General features: G+C 40.2%; 1 protein-coding gene and 2 pseudogenes across 2 annotated transcripts in view; 1 reads left to right on the top strand and 2 right to left on the bottom strand.

The window, feature by feature from the left end:
* Positions 1 to 5,833, bottom strand: part of GPR156 (G protein-coupled receptor 156) — a 123,484-nt gene extending 117,651 nt beyond the window's left edge. For both annotated transcript variants that reach the window (XM_006884253.1, XM_006884254.1), the window contains exons 1-2: positions 5,727 to 5,833; positions 5,397 to 5,516 (exon numbers count right to left, since the gene is read on the bottom strand). In XM_006884253.1, coding sequence (XP_006884315.1) covers positions 5,397 to 5,516; positions 5,727 to 5,833 — 227 coding nt within the window. The remainder of the gene's footprint in view (positions 1 to 5,396; positions 5,517 to 5,726) is intronic.
* A 7,177-nt stretch (positions 5,834 to 13,010) lies between these two features.
* Positions 13,011 to 17,543, top strand: LOC102845248 (annotated as a pseudogene).
* Positions 17,544 to 18,081: 538 nt separating this feature from the next.
* On the bottom strand, positions 18,082 to 23,886 carry LOC102844840 (annotated as a pseudogene).
* Positions 23,887 to 24,133: the final 247 nt, after the last annotated feature.

Here is a 24,133-nt window from a genome sequence, read left to right as displayed (position 1 = left end):
ATTTTACATAATTTTACATATATATACACACAAAATTTATATATATATATATATAAAAAACAGAAATTTCACTCAAACTATTTTTATGGCACATTTATTGAGGTTTAATTTATGTATAACAAAAATTCATCTGTTAATATTAACACATGCAGTCAAATACCATTAAGATGTAAAATAGTTCTGTCATTATTTTCCAAATAGCTTCACCAGACATACACTGTTGTTTTTGATCAAAAGGATAAATTTGTTTAACAGTATATATTACTTAAACAGCGCAGAACAAATTATAAACATACAAGGCACAATCAGGTTTTAGAAGTTTGCTCATTATATCTTGCCTTCCCCTCACCCTCACCTATCCATCACTAAGCTCAGTTCCCTTCACCCTCCCTCCATGTCAGTCCTCCACACTTGTTTGTCGATAAGCCTTTCTTTACTTATTTTCCAATCAATCATATATATCTTGTTTCATATAGTTAATTGTTTCATTGATTATACAAAGGCATTTGACTGTGTGGATCAAAACAAACTGTGGCTGACTCTGAGAAGAATGGGAATCCCAGAACACTTGATTGTGCTGATGCAAAACCTATACTTGGACCAGGAGGCAGTTATCAGAACAAAGCAAGGAAATACTGCATCGTTCAAAATTGGGAAGGGTGTACACCAGGGCTGTATCCTGTCTCCATTCCTTTTCAATCTTTATGCAGAACAGATTATCCGGGAGGCTGGGCTCTATGAGGAGAAATGTGGCATCAGGATTGGAGGAAAAATCATCAACAATCTGCGTTATGCAGATGACACACCCTGCTTGCTGAAACTGAGGAGGACCCGAAGCACTTGCTGTGGAAGGTCAGGGACTGCGGTCTTCAATATGGATTGAGACTCAGTATCAAGAAAACAAAGATTCTCACCACTGGGCTGATTGGCAGCATCATAATGGATGGTGAAGGATTGAGATTGTTCACACTTTTGGTTTGCTTCGATCTACAGTCAAAAATCTTGGTACCAGCAGCCAGGAATATTGAGATGAGAAAGTTTGTGGTTAGAGACCTCTCTAAAAGTGCTGAAGTACAAAGATGTCAGTCTGAAACCTAAGTTGCACCTGATACATGCCATGGTCTTTGCAATCACTTGCCATGCATCAGAGAGCTGGACAATGACTAGGGAAGATAGAAGGAGAATTGATGCCTTTGAGCTGTGGTGCTGGAGAAGAGTATTGAGTGTACCATGGACTGCTAGGAAAACAAACAGGTTTGTCCTGGAGAGGGTGAAGCCAGGCTGCTCCTTGGAGGTAAGGATTCTGAAGCTTCGTCTGACATACTCTGGACATGTTGCATGGAGGGACCAGTCCTTGGTGAGGGACGTCATGCTTGGAAGGGTGTAGGGACAGCACAGGAGAGGAAGACCCTCAATGAGATGGATTGATTCAGTGACTGGGGTAGTGGGGGTGGGGGTGTCGGAGATGGTGAGATTGGCACAGGATAGGGCAGAGTTTAGGGCTTTTGTATATAGGGTCGCTATGAGTTGCAGGTGACTCAACGGCACATATCAACAACAACAATTATAGTTAATTACAATACAATGTCTCCTCTTATTCCAATAAAATGTTCATTATCTATTAATGTCCCACTCCACCTCTGCGCATGCAACACCAGATTCTGTCTTTGTAAATATTCTCTGTTGTTGCTGTTGTTGTTGTTGATTACCTTTGAGTGAGCACGACTCATAGTGACCCTATGAACAAAATGCTTGAAGTCCCTGTACAACTATCAACATCCATCAAAGATCATAGAGTTTCCGGAGGCATGTTATTTAGGAGGTGGAAGCCACTCCTGCTTTTTACCTCCAACAGTGATCTTATGCTATATTTGTCCATTTGTGACTGATTTGTTTTCCTCAGAATGATATCCTCTAGAGTCATCCACATAGCGCTTAATGAGCTCCAATTGTTTTTTCAATGCCAAGTAAGACTCTATTGTGTAAATTTACTCATTCTCTATCCTTGCTTTTTTTCCTTTTTTTTTTTCTTATTAGGGTGCTGGAACTTTCCATAATTTTTAGATACGAGTCCCTTAACAGAAAAGTGAAATGAAAATTTCTAGAAACAAATGAGAATGAAAATGATACCAAAACCTCTGGCACACAATAAAACTAGTATTCAGCTTAATGTATAATATAAACAAACATAGAAGAGACAATACCAATAAGAAAAGACCTGATCCAACTTCTCCAACATCCAGAAAAGCAGCAGCCAAGCACTTAGAGTCAACTGATCTTTGATTAGGAGATATTGTTATTGTGTGCCACTGAGACAGATCCGGCCCAGAGCTGACCCTCCAGCCAGTTCTCAGAAGCAGTTAATTGCTCAGGAGGAGACTGCCTATCTTTTTTCCACAGAACAGCTGGTGGATTTGAACCACGTGCCTTTAGGAGTGCAGTGCAGCAACAGACACTTTATCATACTGTACTGGCAAAACTGGATGGCTATCTGCCGAAAACAGAAATAAGAACCACCTCACCATTCACAAAACCTAGCTCAAGGTGGATCAAAGATGCAGGGGTTAACCCCCAAACTATGAAGACTATCAGAAAAAAATAGGACCAAACTTAGGAGACCTGATCTAAAGCATAGGGAGCTCTGGTGGTTTAATGATAAGGAGTTATACTACTAACTCAAAGACTTGCGGTTCAAATCCTTGAGACGCTCTATAGGAGAAGTATGAGCAGTCTCCCGACTCTGAAAACCCATTGGAGAGTCAGCAATGAATCAGTTCAGACTCCATGGTATGGCTATTGTATAACAATCTACAGCATATATAGGCTCTCAAACATAGCCAAAGCATACAATTAAAAGAAGATAAAAGGGTGAACAGGATCTTCTAAAAATTAAATCGTGTGTGTGTGTGTGTGTGTGTGTGTGTGTGTGTGTGTGTAAAAGTCTCCAAAAAGGGTAAAAGGAGCCTACACATGGAAACCACATGCAAATGCAGTAAAATTTAACAAGTCATGCAACCACGGTTGTTGGGTGCTGCCAAGTCGATTCCAACTCATAAACCAAAATCTAAACCCACTGCTGTGCAGCTGATTCCCACGCACAGTCACATTATGTGATAGAAAAGACCTGCCACACAGGGCTTCCTAGACTATAAGCAGGGCCAGATCACGAGGACTTTTCTCCTAAACAGTAGCCGATGGGTAGTAACCACTGAATTTGCAGAAAGCAGCAGTGTGCTTACCCACAAAACCACCTGGGCTCCTCTGTGTGGTTATTACCACTCTCTGTTTCCAAAAGTTTTTCATCACCTCAGATAGAAACGCAGTCATCCTCCATCGATACCTCCCCAGTCGTTGGTAGTCATTTTTAACTCCATATATTTATCTCTCCTAGGGAGCTCTGGTCGCATACTGTGTAGGGAGTTGTGTTGCTAACCTAGAGATGATGCCTCTCTGGTCGTTCCAATGCCCTTGGAAGAAAGATGGGCAATTTCCTCTCATGTGATTTACAGTTTCAAAAAATCCACTGGTGGGTCAGCTATGAGTTGGTTCTGACTCAACAGCAATGAATGAATATGAGAGGTAGTTAATATAAATATTGTTGCTAGGCAATGTCAAGTCAGATGGTAAAATACCCTTCTGTTTCTGACTTCTTTCATTCAGCATAATATTTAAAAATCCCATTTATGTCACAGCATCCATTAGAACTTAATTTAAGGATAAATATGATTATATTATATCTATGTATTATATTTTGTTTATCCAATCATTTGTTGATAAACATTTAATTTATCCTAAATTTGAATATTATGTGCATAATTTTTATTTTATGGTAGTACTTACCTTCTCTGGCTACTCAGAGATTTACCATCACCAATAACTCTGTGCCACATTTACACATGCACACGTGTATATATGAGAGGCAGAAAGGTACACATACATAGCCGTGAATTTGGAAATCATAAAAGGTGGAATGAATGGAAAGATCAGACTATGATACTGTACTTTTGAACAAATTTCCTTGCCAAAACCCCCCACTTTTGAAATAGCATTATTTTATTATTTCTTGTCTGATTTTGTAAAACTACTTAATTGCAAAATGTGTTTTTATTCACAGTGCTTCTTAATATTTCATACTTTATGCCTAGTCATGATTCTATTTCAAATGAGATAAGTAGGCACATCTTTAGTGAATGAACTGGGCGATACTGAAGACTGAGCCACGTTCCTTAAGAATTCAATCTCCTCCATGTTTCAGTGACCAACAGTACCTCATATCCAACTGAACTTTGTGTGAATACTAAGCTGAGTAATGGAGCACAACACACTTGATCACCACAAAGTGTAAGGTGGGAATGGGACTGGGCAGGTGTGGCCTCTTTGACAGAGTTACCAAAATCCAACAGGGGCTCCAGCCAGATAGCCGCTTTGGGCAGGGAGAAGAGGCTGGAGAAGGCCTTCTTAGGCAGTAACCTGGGACAGCAGGAGAGCTGGATTAGGGTACAGAGCGGTGGGGTTAGAGAGCTGGAGGATGGAGGAGGGACCTGAGGGAAGGCTAGAAGAGCTGCAAAAGTAAGATTCTGCAAGTCCATTACTTTGAATACACATAGCTACTATTCTGCTTCTTTCACCAGTTCTCAGAACCACAGACACTTATTCTGATAAGTGATGGGGCTTTCTATCCAGAACTCTCAGATAATAGTGCTGTATGGATTTTGCTGAAACCTCAGAATTCTGCTTATTAAGAGTTTAATATTGCATTTACCTCTACAATACCTTGGTTTTAATAGAAATACAAATTGGTTTTTTGTGAAACATTCTTCTAGGTGGTACAGCACTGGTCTGTGCATTGCTGTACAGAGGTAACTCATGGTGGCTGTGATGCTAAACACTGTGGCACTGATGTGCTAAATGTGATAATGGTTACCCATGGTGGACAGTATTTGCTGGCACTTCCCAATTAAAGCAAGCTTGGAAGCAGGAGTGGCATCCACTTCCGAAATGGCTTGCCTCCGGAAACTCTATGAACAGTGCTCAGGTCTTCTGTTCATAGGTTGCTATGAGTCGTCTATGACTCAATGGCACTTCAACAACAACAACCACCACCACTACCTATTTCTATTATTCTCAGCCGGACTGTATACACTTTCACAGGGAGAAGCTCTTCATTCTCTTCTTTGGATACTCTTGTAGTGACTGACAAAATATTAAGACAAATCTTTATGTTTCTCAAGAGGGAATTACACAGCATGAATACCCAGGCTTATTTCCAGAGAGACTTTTTCATAATAGAAAGCAAGCTCTGTGGATAGCAGCTTGTGGTATGAACATGTCACCAGGGTCCATGATTGGCTCACAGTTCATACTGTGTGAGGTGGGAAGCTGGCACGGCTGCTCACCTGTTCTTTCTGCAGCGAATCGTGAAGGCAAGAAAGAAGAGTACGAGAACAAGTCCACCACTGAGAAAAGTCCAAACTATACCCAAGAGGACGGGAGACACTGGAGATGCGGTCTTACTGCTGTCAGACGAGATCTGAGAACAGAATAAGGTGAAGCTGTTAGGAAAGGACAAACAGCGTAAGCTGGCGATCACCAAGGCTAGCAAATAGTTAATTCTAAATGAGCAAGCATCTTTCTTCTTCCTCCTCTTCCCTCTCCTAACCCTGCCCCCCTCTAGCCCCACCACAACACACCAGCAGTACATCTAAGAAGCTCTTATACTTCACGACTGATCACTTACAACAGTTGTCCTGCAGATATCCTGAAAGCTTCTCCAGTCTAGTTCCTGGTCAGGAAAATTTTCACAAAATTCAGAGCAGTTTATTTCTGGCTCCATGTCACTGCATGCCACTCGTGGTGTGTGGTTATTCACAGTCTTGCTTACCCACTGGTAAAGATGCAGATCTTTGATCAAACCACAAAAGCAACTTAAGCCTTCTCTTCAGAGGTCTCATGCTGGAGCAGGCTTCTGGCTCAGCATGTGAGAGGAAAGACCCGTTCAGGTGGAAGTGGAGGGTGACTGCTCTAGGCTCTGTCATCATTCACATTCCAGGGTCTGCTGGCTCCCTGATGCCACTTTGCACCATGTGAGTCAAGAGTAGGCATCTTGGAGTCATTCGGTTACCGAAAGGATGGCTCTTCCTTGCCACCAGATGGCAGTCCTTGCTCCAAGTACTTTCACATCGGTTGCTAAAAGAAAAGAGTAATTAAACTGTAACAAACAAACTTGATATAAGTTTACCTATCTCTAGCTATACATACATGCAAATGATTTATTGTTGTTGGGTGCTGCTGACTTAATTGTGAGTTCTAACAACTTCATATGACAGAGCTGAACTGCTCCACAAGGTTCTCTAAGTAGTTCATCCAGTCAACTATGACTGATAGTGATTCGATATGAACAATAGCTTTTTTAAAATTATTATTAAATTTTATTAGTTTTAGTGAACATTTACAGAGATTTTGGGTTTTCATTCATTCATTGTTGCACTGTTTTCTCTACCCTCCTCCCCAGTTCATTCTTCTTCCCCCCTCTGAATGTCTGTTTTAATTGTCCAGTTGCCACAGTGCTTGTCAAAGCCAGTTCTGATTAATCTCCTTTGTCAGTGTGTCCTTTGCAATTCCCTATCACTCCTCCCTGAGAGAGACTTCACCCTGATTCATAAGGAAAAGGGGATGGTGTATTCTCTTAGCTACTTCCTGCTGGAAAGGAATGCTGTAGCTTTCAGGGTGAAGATCTTCTCTCACTACTCTAAAGGGCCCCTTTGGCAGTAGGAAACACATAGACTATTATGGAGAGAACAACAGCTCTTAACCTTGCCCTATCCTGCGTCAGAGTGGTATCCACTTCCGAAATAGCTCACCTCCATAAATTCTATGAATGTGGAGAAACAATGAAAGTTATACAAGTGTTCAGGTCTTTCGTTCATTGGGTCGCTCTAAGTTGTCTATGACTCGATGGCAATTAACAACAATAACAACATTGAAAGAGTTCTGCTGGCCTAGTGGATAGAAAGTTATTCTACCAAGCCTAAGGGGGGTGATTTTTAATCTGCAGCCCTCAGGCCTAGTTTTAATTGGTTTTGGTCAAACATTCTTCTAAGTGGTGTAGCTCTGGTGTGTCCATTTGCTGTAAAGAGGTTGTGATGTTGAACACTGTGATAATGATGTGTCAAATACGATAATGGTTACCCATGGTGGACAGTGCTTGGTGGCGCTCCCAGAATAAACAAACTTGGAAGCAGGAGTGGCATCCACTTTCAAAATAGCTTGCCTCCAGAAACTCGATGAATGTGGAGAAATGATGAAAGCTATACAAGTGTTCAGGTTTTTCGTTCATAGGGTCGCTGTGAGTCATCTATCGCTCGATGGCACTTAACTACAACAATATCCTGTATCATCCTCACAAGCACTGATATGCTCAAGCCCAGTGCCACAGTCACTCTGTCAATCCATTTTATTGAGCGTCTTCCTCTCTTTTCTGACCCTCCACCTTTCCCAGCGTGGTGTCTAGGAAACTCTGTGATGCAATGCTTCTCTGTCCCACATGGTCACAGCAAGTCTGTCTTGCCTCAATAGAAGTGACTCTGGAGTTAATCTCTATGGAAACAGATTGCAAGGTCTTTCTCTCACAGAGCTCCTGAGTTGGTTTGAACAGCCAACCTTTTAGGTTAGCCGTCAAATGCTTAAAAGTTGCACCCCATGGCTCCTAATGACTTCTTATAAAGATTTTAAAATATATAAATTACATAGCTAGATTTTTATTATGTATAGTTATAAATTTTCTTTATTACATAAATATAATCTGTATTATATATGTGTAAAATAGATACAATAAATTGAAAAGTATATTTAAACCAGTATAATAAACAATACTTTAAAAATAAGGTGATGTGGGGAGCTCTGGTGGCCTAGTGGCAAGAAGCTGCACTGCAATCCCAGAGGTACACAGTTCAAATCCACCAGATGCTCTGCTGGAGAGGGAAGGCAATCTCCTCCAGTACCAGTCAGATCCAATTTGACGGTGCACACACACAAAATATAATACAAAAAAAAATAAGGTGGTGCACATCTAAAGATTTTCAGGTTTAAAGAGTCAAAATTTCTCTTTAGATCCTTTTAAGTCTCAGCACTGAAAAACTTTAGTTGAGAGACTTTGGAGGCACGTTTCCTTTTGTCCCTGCTGGGAAATCCCTTCCTTTTGCAAGATCCTTCCATGCAACTGGAGCTTAATCTCTGCCTGATTCTGGGCTTCAGAGCAGGGCAGTCCCTCCAGATCTTATTCTGTGACTGGAGACACATGCAATGTTGGGGTCATAGATGACTATCCTTTGACAGGTTTTATTCTTTTTTTTTCAACTGTTAGGTTAAGAGAAAGGGGGACAGGCTACTCAGGTGACAAGGATAAAAATTAAGGGCTCTAGAAATTGCCACGGAATGAGCGAATGGCAGGAGCCTACTGCTATTTCTCTCAGAAGACACCTGCAATATGGACACTGTGATGTAGAAAGAAGCTCAGCTTGTATAACAAATGTAGAAAGGCAGAAAGGCTTAATTAGTACAAGTAGAACAACTAGGCATATCTTCAATGCTATAAAGTAATGCATCCCATAATAGACCAAAAACAAATAGACTTGCTATTTTACCAATGGCCATTTAAAAGAGGATGTCGCTTCTGTTTTGTAGTTTTGAAAATAGCTTTGCCCAGTGTTTTTTGATTGTGAAGGAAAATTGAAAGAGGACAAATTACCAATTACTATTATTTCAGCAACCATTGAATGCATGGCCAATGTTTAAACCAGAACAATAGTGACAGGTGTAGAATGCCATCTTTGGATTCTGCGTGCTCGGGCATAAACAATACAGCACCAGGTGCAGGCCACTCACTGGGCTCTCATATATTCCTGAATTATTTACCAGATTCATTATGATGAAATAAATTCCCAAGAGAGCCAAAAACTACTACCATCTCTTTTCAAGACATTTCAGAACACTGAATTAAAAATTAAGAAAACAGAAAAATATGACTATTTACATCCTAGCTTAATTGAAATTTTAATTCTTAAAAGGTTCTTCCCCAGTTACACATCCTCTATAGTCTGTTTTAGCAAAACTCAGTGTCATAAACCACACAAAGGATTATATTACATTATTATATTTTATATTATGGATTGGAAGAAAGTATACTTATTCTGTTGCCCTTTTACTCATACTGGCAAATAAGCACATAACACTTAAATAATTATTTTAGGTATTCTTATATTTATTTATATATAAAATTTCATTTAATTTTCACTACAAGCATCATTTCTTATTTCAAATAAGGAGAGTGAAAAGCAGAGAAGTGGAGAGTCTTACCTCAAACCTACAAATTCAAGACATGAATTCAGGAGTGCACATTCCAAGGTCAATATTCCCTCCATATAAGACAGACCTTATAGATTGTCTTCCAAGAGACACCAGATAGCCTTTTGCATTTCTCCACATTAAGTTAAAAGAGCTGTACTCTCGGAAGTTCAGCAAAGGAGAGGAACACCCTCAATGAGCTGTACTGACAAGAGTGACTTAGCAAGGGGCTCTCGTGTGTCAGAGATGATGAGGACGGATGTTCATAGGGTCACTGTGAGTCATATTTGACTCAACAGCATCCACCACCACACACCATAGTCCATCTCTATCAGTGGAATTCAACCTAGGGCAAGGCATTGTGGTGGCATACTTCATAATGTGTTGCGCTGCTAACCTAAAAGTCAACAGTTCAGATCCACCAGCTACTCTGTGAGAGGTGGATAGATAATAACCCCCTATAAATATATTTACAGCCTCAGAAATCTGATGGAGAGTTGCCATGAGTTGGAATTGACTGAATGGCAGGAAATTTGGTTTGGGTTTAGGCAGATGATATTTGGAGACATTTGTGGCTGCCATAAGTGGGAGGAGAATGCTACTGAAATCTAGTGAGTTTGCTAAGTCTGGTGACATTTCTAATTATCCAAGAGTGCATGGGACAGCTGAAACAACAAAGAATTATCTGGTCCCAGTTGATAATATTGCCAGTGTAGGGAAGCCCGTGTCTAGATTGTTGATCCCAAATGATGACAATCTTAAGCCAAAATGAACTCTGGGAAACTGTGAACATGATGAGTGATCCATACAAATCATAAACTCCTGAAGGATACAAATGTGACTTGGAATGAATTTCTGGGTACGCTTCAAAGATCCCTCAGACAGACTAAACTCACTTGCATGGAGCTTTGTGCATTTGTTTCTTAAAGTCCATGGACATCTAGTGTAGGAACATTACATATGAGGGTATAGAGCATTCAGTTCCAAAGCAGGCACACATTCTCAGAGATTCATACTTGAAGAAATAGACAGCAGGTGAATGACTCAATTACTGAAATAAGAGAGTTTTAAATAGCTTTATAAAGTGTTAACTGATTGGAAAAGAAGAGGTATTTCCCGAGGGAAATGACAAGGTATCTGATCATAAGATCAATACAGAATCTAAGACACAAAGATGAAGGTCTACAAGAACCCCCTTAAAGCAAGCAAATACCTTCTATTCTCCATATGCTATAAAGTTTCTAGAGGTGAATTCAATAGCAAGGCCAGTATCATGTATTGTTGTTACTGTTATGTGCAAGTAAGTTGAGTATGGCTCATAGCAATCCTATAAACAGCTGACCTGAACCTTGCCTTATGCTGTGCCATCTCTGACACATTAGAGCCTATTGCTGAAGTCACCATGTCAATCCATCTCACTGGGAGTCATCTTCTTCACTGACCTTCCATCTTTCAGAGCACGATGTTCCTTTCCAATATCCTACAAGATCAAAGTAAGATATTCACCATCTTTGCCTCCACAAAGTACTCTGGCTGCACTTTTTCTAAGGCATAGCTCTTTGTTCTTTTGGGATCTCCACATCAGGAAAACAAAGGTTTAAGGGGGGAAAAAGTAGAAGAAGAAAACAAAGGTACTCATTACAAGACCAATAGTCAACATTATAATAGGTGGAGAAAGGATTGAAGCTGTCAAGTATTTAGTTTTGCTTAGATCAACAATCAACAACCTTGGTACCAGTAGTCAGGAAATCAGGAGACATATTGCATTGAGCAAATCCACTGTTAGAGTTTCTCCAAAATAATGAAACATTGTGGGGCTTTCAATTAATTCAATTATACAGTTCTACTGAGTGATTCAAACAAACTCAAATCCATTGCCATCGAATCAGCTACAACTCACAGTAACCCTCCAATGGGTTTTCAAAGCTATAAATCTTAATGAGAAGAGACTACCCATCTTTCTCTGTAGAGTCACTTGTGGATCCAAACTTCCAGGGACACATAACCTGTGGTTAGCAGTGCAACATGCTACATACTGTACCACCACAAAATCCCTACAAAATCTATATTGATCAGCTGCACTGGGTCTATTTTAACAATTTTTAACAGATTTTCAACCCTCAAGAGTCTAACATTTCTCCATAGAAATCTCCATATTCTTCTGCACATCATTTCTGGCCATTTAAAAAACTAGACAGTTATTGACTGTTGGTGAGAGTGTAAATGGTGCAACCACTATGGAAGGCTGTATGGCACTTTCTCAAAAAGTTGCAAATAGAAATACCATTTGACCCAGCAATTCCACTACTGGGAATACAACGCAAAGAAACCAAAACTTCCACCCAAGCAGATATATGCACACCCATGTTTATTGCCACTTTGTTCACAATAGCAAGGAGTTGGAAACAACCTAAGTGCCCATCAATAAATGAATGGATAGAGAAGCTCTGGTATAGTCAAACAATGGAATACTATGCTGTACTGAAAACCAAGGAACTCATGTAATATTATTCAAAATGGGTGACCCTGGAGGACATTATTCTGAGTGAAATATCACAGTCACAAAAGGACAAATACTGCATAGTGCCACTGTTGTAAAACAAGACTGACTTCGGGGTTGGGGGAAGACTAAGAAAAATGGGATAAATTATGTATACTGTATTGAAACAGATGAGGGCGACAACTGTTTAAAAGGAATATAGGTATTACTGTCATGACAGGAGTCCAGAATGAAGGCTGGGGGGAGGGATTGTATAACAATGAAAGAATTTTTCCTTTACTTTTCAAAGAGAAGAGTGAACTGGGGCGGGGGAGAGGGTGGGCAGGGAGAAAAGTGCAACAATGAATGAAAGGGAATCCAAAGTCTCTGCAAACTTTCATTAAAATTAATAATAAAAAATTTTAAAAATAAAAAACTAGACATACATCAACTATCAGGAAGTTGTTTTTCAGTTGGTAGCATTATTGTACATAAAGAATTACTGAGTAGGGAACTGCAAACTAGAAAATCATAAATGAAACAACTTGTCTAGACACTGGATGATTAGAGATGGTTCCTGAGAGATGGAAAACAATGAAAGAGAACCCTATAATTGGAATCTAGCAGTCACACTAAGATATGGATAGTAGACTGGTGTTTGGGCATGTCATAATATTATGATGATAAATTATGATGCATGGTAATAGAGACGAGGAAGATACATAGAGAAAAAAATGCTTTGGAAATCTATAGTGGGGTTCTTTCAGGTTTTTTCTTATCATGACAGTGGGAAGAACTACCTTACAGAAAAGACACAAACACTGGTAGACAGCAGTTCAAAATTTTTCGAGAGCTTACAGAGTGTTGAGAATACTTCAGATCCTAACCAGATTTCTATCTCATGGAGATCTCATATTATACAAGGTGTTTGAGTAGAGTCTTTAAAAGTGTCATATATTACTAGTTGAACAAAATTAAGCCAACACTAGAATCTGTTCTGGACCTACCCTAGGAAAGCTTAGAAACAAGGCTAAAAAAATTAAAACTGATTTACAAATAACATAACTGCATGTCAGAAGCCATCCAATACTCATTAAAGTAATATACCAAAATGCAGTACTCAACAGCATAAATTTAAAAATATTTAATAATCAATAAAAAAGTATCAGGCATTCAAAAAGTAGAAAACATGACCTGTAAGTTAAAAAAACCCAAAGAAATATTAAAAATGTTATATTTAGTAAACACTTTAAGACATCTACTAAAAATAGGCTCAAGGATATAAAGCAAAACAGTAACAACATAAAGAAAGAAAAAATTTTAAAGGTCAAAGAAATCTGGAGAACAATGACAGGGCCAACTGACTGGAAGAGATCTATATTTGTTCCCATTCAAAAGAAAAGTGACCCAACAGAGTGTGGAATTTATTGAACAGTAGCATTAATATCACATGCAAGCAAGATTCTGCTAAAAATTATCCAAAAATGACTGAAACAACACATCAATATGGTTGATTGAAGTTCAGGCTGGGCTTAGAGAAGGCCGTGGCACTAGGGATATTACAGCTAATGTTAGATGGATCTTGGCTGAAAGCAGGGAGTACCAGAGGAATGTCTATCTGTGTTTCATTGACTATGTGGATCACAACAAACTGTGGTTGACTCTGAGAAGAAGGGAAATCCCAGAATCCTTGATTGTGCTTATGCAAAACCTATACATGGACCAGGAGGCAGTTGTCAGAACAGAGCAAGGAGACACTGCACAGTTCAAAATTGGGAAAGGTGTACACCAGGGATGTGTCCTATCTCCTTACCTTTTCAATCTATATGCAGAACAGATTATCCAGGAGGCTGGGATCTATGAAGAGAAATGAGGCATTCGGATTGCAGTAAAACTCATCAACAATCTACGTTACACAGATGACACAAGCCTACTTGCTGAAACTGAGGAGGACCTGTAGCACTTGCAGGAGGTCAAGGACTACAGCCTTCAATATGGATTGAAGTTCAACATCAAGAAAACAAAGATTCTCACCAGTGGGCCGAATGGGAACATCATGATAGATGGTGAAGAGACTGAGATTGTTAACATCTTTAGTTTGCTTGGCTCCACAATCAACACTCTTGGTATCAGTAACCAGGAAATCAAAGACGAATTGCAATGGGCAAGTCTGCTGTCAGAGACTTCTCCAAAGTTCTTCAGCAATGATGTCAGTCTGGAGACTAAGGTGCGCCTGATCCAGGACTGATAGAATAACTCATAGCAACCCTTTGTCAACAGTTCTAAATCCTGTTCTATCCTGTGCCAATCTTATTGTCTCCGATATATCTACTAGTAATAGTCTTTGCAATTACTTGCTATGTGACAGAAAGCTGGACAATGACTAGGGATGACAGAAGAAGAATTGATGCCTTTGAGCTGTGGTGCTGGAAAAGAGTATTGGACATGCCATGGACTGTTAGGAGAACAAACAGGTTCATCCTAGAGAGGGTGAGACCATGCTGCTCCTTGGAGGTAAGAATTCTGAAGCTCCATCTGATCTACTTTGGACATGCTGCAAGGAGAGACCAGTCCTTAGAGAGGGACATCATGCTTGAGAGGGTTGAGGGACAGCACAAGAGAAGAATACCCTCAATGAGATGGCCTGATTCAGGGACTGGGGTAATGGGGGTAGGTGTTTTCAGAGACGGTAAGATTGGCACAGAATAAAACAGGGTTTAGGGCTGTTGACATAGGGTTACTATGAGTCACAGGTGACTCGGCAGCATATAATAACAACAAGAGTAAGATATAGAAATAAAAATATAGTAACAAAAATTAAAACTGTATTACATCCATCACTATCATCATCTCATTGCTATAGAGCTGGAGCCAACTGATGGCTGACCCTCCGTCAGGTTTTTGAAGCCTGTAAATTACGTGGGAGGAGATTGCCTGTCTTTGTTCTACAGGGCAGTTGATGGATTCGAACTGGCAGAGAGACAATCCTGTTGGGTTTGCAGTCCAACTCCTTACAGATTCTACAGAGGCACATCAAAAAGAAAAGACTGGTAAATTTAAAGGCATAACACCAGAAACTATTCAAAATGAAGCAAATAGAGAATCATAGAGAAAGAATGATTGAGAAAAATGAAGATGGCTTCAGTGATTTAGGAAATAATAAGAGTTCTTAAGACATATATTTGGAGTATCAAAGTAAAAACCAGAAAGATAGTATATTTGAAAGACATAGTTGGTGAGCATGTATCTCATATAATAAAAGGTAAAAATGTATGAGTTCATGAAACTCAATCAACAATAAAAAACAAATAAAAATCCAGGACACATAACAAAATTGTTGAAAAGTCAGTAATAAAAGGTTAAAATCTCAAAAGAAGTCACATTACATACGGTGTACAGAGGTGTAAGATCAAAGATTAATAGCAGATCTCACACTGGAAGCTATTCTAGTCATAAAAAAAGATGAAAAAGAATTTGTGATGGTTACTGTTAGGTGTGTCAACCTGGCTAGCACATGATTCTCAGTGATTTGGGAAATGTTGTGCAATTATCTTCTATTTTGTGATCTCATATAAGCAACTTGTTCAGTCTTAGTTGTCTCTGGTTCAGTGCCCTACTTCCTTTTTATCCCAAGTTCCTTGCAGATGTATCTTTCATGTTTTACATAAGCATCATGAAGAGGGACAAGTGAGGTGACAGGAATGCTTCTAACTAATGTTCACAAGGAATATATTATTTGAAGTACCTCACACACAGGCTACTTACTGCAAGAGATAAGACAAATATTTGTGCAAATTCATGCAAAAAATGTATACAGTCAAACCAGTAACAATAGTATTGAACCAGATGGTCTCTACAGTTCCTTTTGGAACCAGTATTATCTGAAGTATTAGCTCCCTGTTAACTGTGTTAATCTGAGCAGTAGAGGTATTGATAAATACAAACAAACAGGAATGTAAAATGCATTTGTAACATCTTTTTAATGTATGAGATTCTGGTAAGTGATTTACAAACATCCTGAACACAAGTCACTTGCATTGTTGTTAGGTGTCAGCCAGTCAGTTATGAATCACAGCAAGACTACATACAACAGAATAAAACACTGCCTCCTCCTGCAGCACCCTCACGTTCTTTACCATATTTGAGCACACTGGTGCAGCTACTGTGCCAATTCATCACGGAGGGTCTTCCTTTTTTTGTTGGTCCTCTACTTCAGTAAGCCTGGTGTTCTTCTCCAGGGACTAGTCTTTCCTGATAACCTCCAAAGTACCTGACATGAATTTTTACCATCCTCACTTCTGAAGGGAATTCTCATACTTCTTCCAGGACAGATTTGATTCTTCTAGCAGCCCACAACATTCAATGCTCTCTCTGAACACCATGATTCAAAGAAATAAATTCTTCTGCCTTCTGGATTCACTGTTCCAACTTGCACATGCATAGCAAGTGACTGAGAATACTATGACCAGGAAGCATGAGAGGCATCGACTTCGTAAACAAAAGGCCTGTGGAAACTCTACTAACTTTGATAAATGACAAGAGTTATAAAAAGGCTTCAGGCCTTTTGTTCACAGGGTCTCTATGAGTCGTACTCGACTCAACAGCAAACAAGAAAAAAACCAACATGGTCAGGAACAGATAGATGCACTTTAGTCTTCAAAGTGATATCTTTGCTTTTTATACATTAAACAGGTCTTTTGCAGCAGATTTACCCAATGTAATATGTTCTTTATTGCTTTTTTGGTTGCTTTTTTTTTTTTAAAATTCTTTCATCCATATTGTGTGAAACATAATAAAAGAATATTGAGAATACCAATTGATATGTTTCAACTAATGGATGAAGCCCTGGACATGCTCATCAGCGATACCAGGAAATTTGGAGGGTAGCTGCCTGGATAACTGACTTGAAGAGATTCATATTTGTTTCCATTTTCATGAAAGCCCCAGGAAAAGCTTGGCATGGTGATAGTTGGCGTTTGTAGAGCTGGTTCATTTTGGATGAGGGACTTATGTGATTCATTTGCTTCCTCAAGCATTCCTGAATCTGATTGGCTTTGTGTCCACACGAGAGCTTGGGAGCACTGATGTTGTTCCACAAATTTCTCTGGAAGATGCCCTTTCCAGCCAGGAGGTTGAAGTGCCCTACACTAGCAGTGAGAATTCCAGCCATGAGTACAAAGTGAAGGGAAAATCTTGTATGAGGAGCATGTTGAAATCTTGATGGAAGAATTTGCATTCCCGAAGAAAGAAGTAGTGGAGAAAGAAATCCTGAAAGAATCTCTTCTTTTCACAGCTCACCCTTTGCCAGAAGAGTGCTTTGGTTTCCCAGCATTCAGAGGTATCCCTCACTTGACCTCGATGGTCTTCCTCTTTGGGGAGCTTTCTCTTGTGTCTGCCACTTTGGAAGAGTGAAAGGAAGACCTATATATGAAGATGACCATGTACTTGGAGACTGAGAGTAAACACCCACTGACATGGACTGAAGACAAAGGGCCTGGCCTGAAGCAGAACAGATAATTGAGTTTCCATTTCAAATCTGGGTCTATGGAGAACGTGCCCAATATATGAGTCAACAAGAACATTTTTTTTTCTTTTCTGAAAGATCAATATATATTTGTCCAAAAACTCACGAGTCAGTTCTCTGAGAAAGAGCTGCCTTTGGGAAAAAAAGCATATCCTGCACTGCCTGGGGCTTGCTGAGGAAATCCAGAAACACTGCTGACCCAGGAAGTAGGATGGGCCTATGCCATTTCTACCCCAGGACCATAACTGTGTTACACCCAGACTTTATTCTGACAATTAAACTTGTTTCCTCATGTTAAAAAAAAGATTTTAAAAGTTTTACATATGTGATACACACATCTTTCTTTTCCATATATTGTGTCTTATAAAATTAGTCACCATTAATCTATTACCCCATCTTTTCACATCCTAACTAGACCTTTCTTAATTTCTCACCCTGAGACCCTGTGATTTGCCCCTCTTCCCACCATAAACCTCTCTGTCCCAACTCCTTTCCTTTTTGGATATCCATACACATCTTACTAGTTATCCTTCTATTTTTACGATAATGGTCCTATGACGTATTTATGAGCCGGAGTTAGTTCATGCAGCATAATGCTTTCTCCTAATGTTCCCTTGTTATATAGTATTTTTTGGTTGTGGTTATATGGTCTTTTTAAAAATAATTGCCCCTGAATGCTGCACAGTATTCCATCAATGCACCACAATTTCTTAATCCATTCATTTGCTGATGGAATTTATGGGCTGCTTTCATGTTCTTGCTATTGTGAATAACACTGCTATAAACCTCAGTGAAAGTAAACAACAAATGTTGGAGAGAATATGGAGAGACTGGAACTCTCATAGACTGCTGGTGGGATTGTAAAATGGTAAAACCACTCTGGAAAGTTTGGTGCTTCTTCAAAAAGCTAAACATAAAAAATTCATTGACCCAGGAATATACCCCGATGAAAATAAAATTGAGACACAGAGATTTGTTGCTTGTTTCTCGATTGCTTGCTTCATGAGCATTGATTAGGGATCCAAGTAAAAGTAAAGGCCTAACGACCTCAGTTTTTTTCTCCACTTATGATAATTTGACTTTTCTTTCTCCTGTTTTTTGTAATGACTTTGCTTTCTTTATAGACAATTCCCTTGATATCATCCCACAACTCCTCCAGTCTTTGATCAGTGGTGTTCAATGCCTCAAACCTATGCTTAAGATGATCATAAAATTCAGATGGAATTGATTCAAGATCATATCTTGGTTCCTGTGGACTTATTTTTATTTTCTTTGGCCTCAATTTGAACTTGAGTAATTACTGGAGTAACTGATGGTCTGACCCACAGTCAGACCCTGCCTAGTTTTATCTACTAACACTAAGCTACTCCAATGATTTCTTCCATGTATGTTGTTGTTGTTAAGTGCCATTGAGCTAGCTGTAGATGACTCATAGCAACCCTATGAACAAAAGACCTGAACACTTGTATAACTTCCATCATTTCTCCATGTTCATAGAGTTTCTGAAGGCAAGCCATTTCTGAAGTGAATGCCATTCCTGTTTCCAAGCTTGTTTTAATTGGGGAGCTCCACCAAACACTGTCCACCATGGGTAACCATTATCACATTTGGCACTCAGTGTCACAGTGTTTAGCATGACAGCAACCATGAGTTACCTCTGTAAAGCAATGCACAGACTAGTGTTATGCCATTTAGAAGAATGTTTGATAAAATACAATTTAAACCAGGCCTGAGGGCCGCAGATTAAAATCATAAACGTAGTCAATCTAATTCTTATGCAGCCCATCAGGTGAGATCCAAGTGTAAAGCTGTCATTTGTGTCTTTTTAAAAAAGGTTTTGCAATGAATAAATCATTGTAAATACAAAATTTGATCATTCTATTTCCAGCCTCATTTCTATCACCAGAGCCCATATTATCCAACTACTACTATTCTTTGGAGGCTAGGATTTTGAAGCTTTGTCTCACATACTTTGGGCACTTGGCCAGGAGAGACCAGAACCTAGAAGGGCTCTGAGGGTTGAGGGACAGCGCAGGAGAGGAAGACCCCGGATGAGATGGATTGATATGGTGACTGGGGCATCAGAGGTTGGTGTGTAACTTTCCTCTACTTTCTTTAAGTGTTCAAGGTCAGCCTCTATCTTGTGAACGTGCTCCATGATCTGGCTTTGTCAATCTGCACAAGATGAGGGACTCTGGATCTCAAAACAGGAATCCTCCACAGCTCCCCAGCGCTGCTGGACCAGGGCTTCTGGGCTGAAGGGCAAGTCTGCCCCATCAGAATGAGCATTTTGGGGAGAATGATGCTGCAGGCAAGTGGAGTCCATAGAGGGAACACCAGCCATGGGCTGCAGGGAAAGTGAAGAGACAAACTCCTCATCTATGGAGCAATCCTGCACAGCTTCATAACCATCAAGGATGAACTAGTTTCCTGAGATGCATGAACTAACATCCTTCTCGTCTTTGTGAATGGCTCCCCCATTGCCTTCTGATGGATTTACCATCACTATGTGCCTCACGGGCATCAAAAAAGTGCTCTTCTCTCTTATCAAGATCTCCTTCAGATTCTAGGGTGGGCATCTCTGGGGTCTTAATCATGTGGTCCATAACTCCAACGTTACTTGCCTGACTATCCTGCGAAGCCAGTACTTCTGAATCTTGTGGAACAGAAGAGTCAGTTGAAGTTCTTGCACTGCAGCAAGTGGAAATGTCACCAGTTCCAGTTCTAAAGGGCATCTGTCCTTCACCAAGATTATAGGCCTTAATCCTTTCCAAGTTCTTGACTCCACTTTCAGGCTGTTCTGGATCTTGGGAAATGTAGCCAGTCTTCCTGAGTCCTCTTCTCAGTCAACCCTAGCTGTTGTATCAGCAACTGCTTCAACAAACTCAAACTCTTTAGTGTATCCAATACCCACTGGACTTCTGAGACAGGAAAATGTGGATCTGGGACTGTTACTTGATAATTTACTCCAACTTCCTTTAAAGTCTCATCTTCATGCAGTTCCTTTGAAAACTGTCTCTCAGCCACAAAGAGGTCATCAACCTCTGATTTCCAAGAGGAACCCAATGAATGAGACTTACTCTTTGATAATATTAAGGAAGGCTCTAGTCCCAAATCTCTATCTGAACTCTGTAGGCCTGTGACTGAAATGCTAGGATGTTCAACTTTTCATTTTGAAGGTTCTTCTTCATCATTGTCTCCTTCACAAGGTTGTGCCTGTGGTAATGGAATGAATTGGCTTTGTGGATTGCTCTTTCACTGATGCAACCATCTGACAGATTAAGCCCTGCCAGACAGTCTTTTCAGAAACTGAGCCACTAGTTCATAAATCTGGGCTCCACTGTCTGACATGGAAATGACAAATAAAGCTTTGTTATCTGTTGCCACCTGTCGAACTAGCACTGTATGCAACTTAATGACAGGACTGAACGTGTGCTTGCTGTCAGCTGTATACGCCAGAATCTTGCTGTGACACCTCAGTACCAGTCTGTCATCTTGCTTTTGTGACAGCACAAGAAGGTCTTTCAGCAGCAATGTGTATAGATCAATACTTTTATCTCTATTCACCTTCCAAACCAATGGCCCTTCATGAATCATCTTCCTTTTTGTTAAATCCAAATTCCTGAGTTCTTCAATATTTGGGTCCTCTGACAGCTTCAGATTGGAGGTATCAAGACGGTGTTGATAATCTTCTAAGCACGATTTGTTTTCTGCCTCCTTGACAGCCTGATTTACATTAGTTTAAGATCTGGCGACAGTGATCCGCAGCTTTCTTCATCTTCTCTTTTTTTGTTGGCAATTCTGTATATCTGGCAATGTTGTCCAATAAAACAGGGTATTTAGTAAGCCTCTGCATTTGTGTGGGAATTATATCCTTCAACTGTGGGCAATGATAGAGTGGATTACTCTCTGCATCTTGCACAAAAGCCTGGAATTGAGAATCTTTTTTCTGACAAGACTTGATCATTTCCAGGGCGAAAGGTTGGTCACTACAAAAAATAGCAGCAGCGTGTTTCAACTTCTCCTCTCCTGATCCACTGAACCAGCTTAGCAAATCCTCCCCAATCTGATCATAACAGAAGTCTCATTCCTCTTTCAAAAAGCCTTCATTTGTTCATTGAATCCAATAAGAAACTGAAGAATAACTTCCAAATTTGAAAAAAATTTCCAAAGTTCTGAAGGTGACAGAATTCCTACTCTGGATACTTATTGATAGAATACTTGACCAAGAACCTTCAATGTTCGAACATGAGCTCTTTCAATATAGAACAATCCATTGATAACTTTCTGTCTTTTTATCTTAGAAGGTTTCAGCCCCAATAACACTTCTCTACTAACAAGCTGCTGCCAGTTGGGTGGATCTGTCTCTAAATAATTTTCAAATTGTTCATCTTCACTTTGACTTTCCCCAAAAACTAAGCTGTCGAATTTTCAAAAGGTCTTTGGTATTCCATGTTCAAGAACCCTTTCTACTTCACATTCCTCCTCCTGCACTTGGTCTAATGGAGGAAGTGGAAAATCACAGATAGCACTGGGAGTATGAGGTGTGTCATCCATGAAGTCTCCAGATGGTGGTGTTTCTCCAATTTGTTTTGATCCCATATCATTCTCTTTACCACTCTCTTGGAAAACAGTAGCCCCTATGGTCACAGAGGATGTCAGATTGGCAGGTGAGTATGCACCATCTATTCCTTCATTTCCTAACCCACTCTGGTGCAATTTAGCAGAGTTCTGAGGTTCGGGGCTCACAGATGAGAGTGTGGATTAAGTGTTTAGGGAGGCGCTGCTTCTGGAGTTCCATGGCTCTGCTGATTGCACTGTTGTTCTGGCGGCTTGGTCTCCTTGGGGCGTCCCAAGATGCCGGGGAATCCTCTTCATTCCCTTTTTCTTCACCTTCCCTATTTTTCTTCATACTTTGTTTTATTTTTGGCAGGAATCTAATCCGACCTCACTTGTGCACTTGTGCTCTAAATCCCGAGGTTCTTTCACTTTTACTCTCAAATGCTTCAGATACATGAGAATAACATACTGCATTGTTGAACTCTTATCTTCTTCTACAATCTGACCATCAACACTTCTTCAATTTTGGCAATAATCTGTTCTGCACATGCCTGTTCCTTCTCCTAAGTCACTCGGTCCTTTTCTCTCTCTGCATCAAGCCTGGTCAGCTCACTTTCAGGCAAGGTCAATTCCATACTATGCTTTTGTCGAAAATCTTCCAAGTGCCTTTGATATTCTGGATGGACTCTTTCTTGCATAGTTTGGATATAATGGTGGTGTAGATCCTCAGGAATAAGCTCCGATCTTCTCTTTTGTAGATGTGTAGCTATTTCTCCAGGAACAGAAACTTTCACGTGTGCAGATCAACCCAGGAAAAACTGATGCAACTTAAGGAAGACAAGACGAGTCTCCTTGGAATTGGTCTCTTTATATAGCTCTGAATAGAGATAACAGAGTAATGTTACAGGGTCAAACTGTGAAACTATATGATGCAAGATAACAGCCAAGTGAGCTGGGCAAGATTTCAGCAATTCAATACTCTGGAAACAGCTACATTGTCCATTGATCTGTTTATGCTCAGTATCAAAATCATCGTTCTCTGCTCCAATAATATGAGGTGCTACCTGGGTTGAAAGACTTCCAATGAGTGACTGAGTATCAGTGTCCAGAAGGGCTTTGCTTTTGTCTGAACTTTCCCAGAGATAAATTCTCTGTTTCAGGCCACTCCTGGGGCTATATACTGCATTGTCACTACTGGGCCGAGAACCATCTTCACTGCTAGAGTCAATTCTGCTCAGGCCATCGCCAGGATCTGCTTCCACCTTGCTGACTGGCAATGTGTCACATAAAGTCTTAAAGGGCATAACTACAGCTCCATCCTGAGCAGAGCCTGTGGCTTTGGATAACTGCTCCCGCAGGTGAGGAAATGTGCTTCTTAGCCTCCTGGATCTCTTTCAGCAATCTTTGGGCAGGTGTCTAGTTATAATCATTTTGCAATAACTGAAGTCACTCCTGTTCTCTCTGTAACATTTTTCTCAGAATTCCTACTTTCTGATTATGAACCACATTATTTTCGTCCCCCGTAAGCACAGAACTAGTGATTCTCTCCATGTTCCCAGATGCTCCAGGTGAACGAGGGGATGTCATGATGAGAGACTTATGTCCAATGACTGCCAGCTTGACTTCAGGATCAGCTCGAGGAATCTGGGGCAACCCAGGTGAGCATCCCTAAACAGTGAGAGCTACATAGGAACCAGATTTGAGTAGCTTCACCACCTCCAAATGGTTTGAATGAGTTATCAAGGATTCATTCACCTTGATGATTCCATCACCTGTCTGTACTCCAGCCTGCATGGCTGACCCATCTTCTTTGACAGGCTGTACAAAGACTGAATTGTCTCCACTGTCAGCTCAAATCCATTGTCATCCTTCTGGACAATCACACAACGCTGAACAAGACCTGCAGGGTCAAAATCATGTGATGCACTGTGTTCAACTTTCTGCTTCTTATCAGTTGGTGACTCTGGTTTAAAATACTTCCATGCCTTTTAGGATTTTTTTGAGACTGTGTGTCACTCACTGGGGCTCTTGGCAAGAGGTCCTCCTTTTATCCAACTTGCATTTTTCAGGAATACCTCCACCCCACCCCCAATGCTCTAGGATCAGGCCCAACTCCATAAAGGACACAAAAGTCCAACTCAAAACTCCATTCAGTCATCTAGAACATCCTATTGGCAGGGGTCAAGGAAAAGGGCCATGGGCTGGAGCAAAACAAGGTGTTTTCCGAA

Source organism: Elephantulus edwardii, unplaced genomic scaffold (assembly GCF_000299155.1).
Source record: "Elephantulus edwardii isolate Elephantulus edwardi_28Jun2011 unplaced genomic scaffold, EleEdw1.0 scaffold00032, whole genome shotgun sequence".
Taxonomy (NCBI): Eukaryota; Metazoa; Chordata; class Mammalia; order Macroscelidea; family Macroscelididae; genus Elephantulus; species Elephantulus edwardii.
The sequence above is the reverse complement of the archived record's forward strand: the minus strand, read 5'-3'. Positions and strand labels throughout refer to the sequence as shown.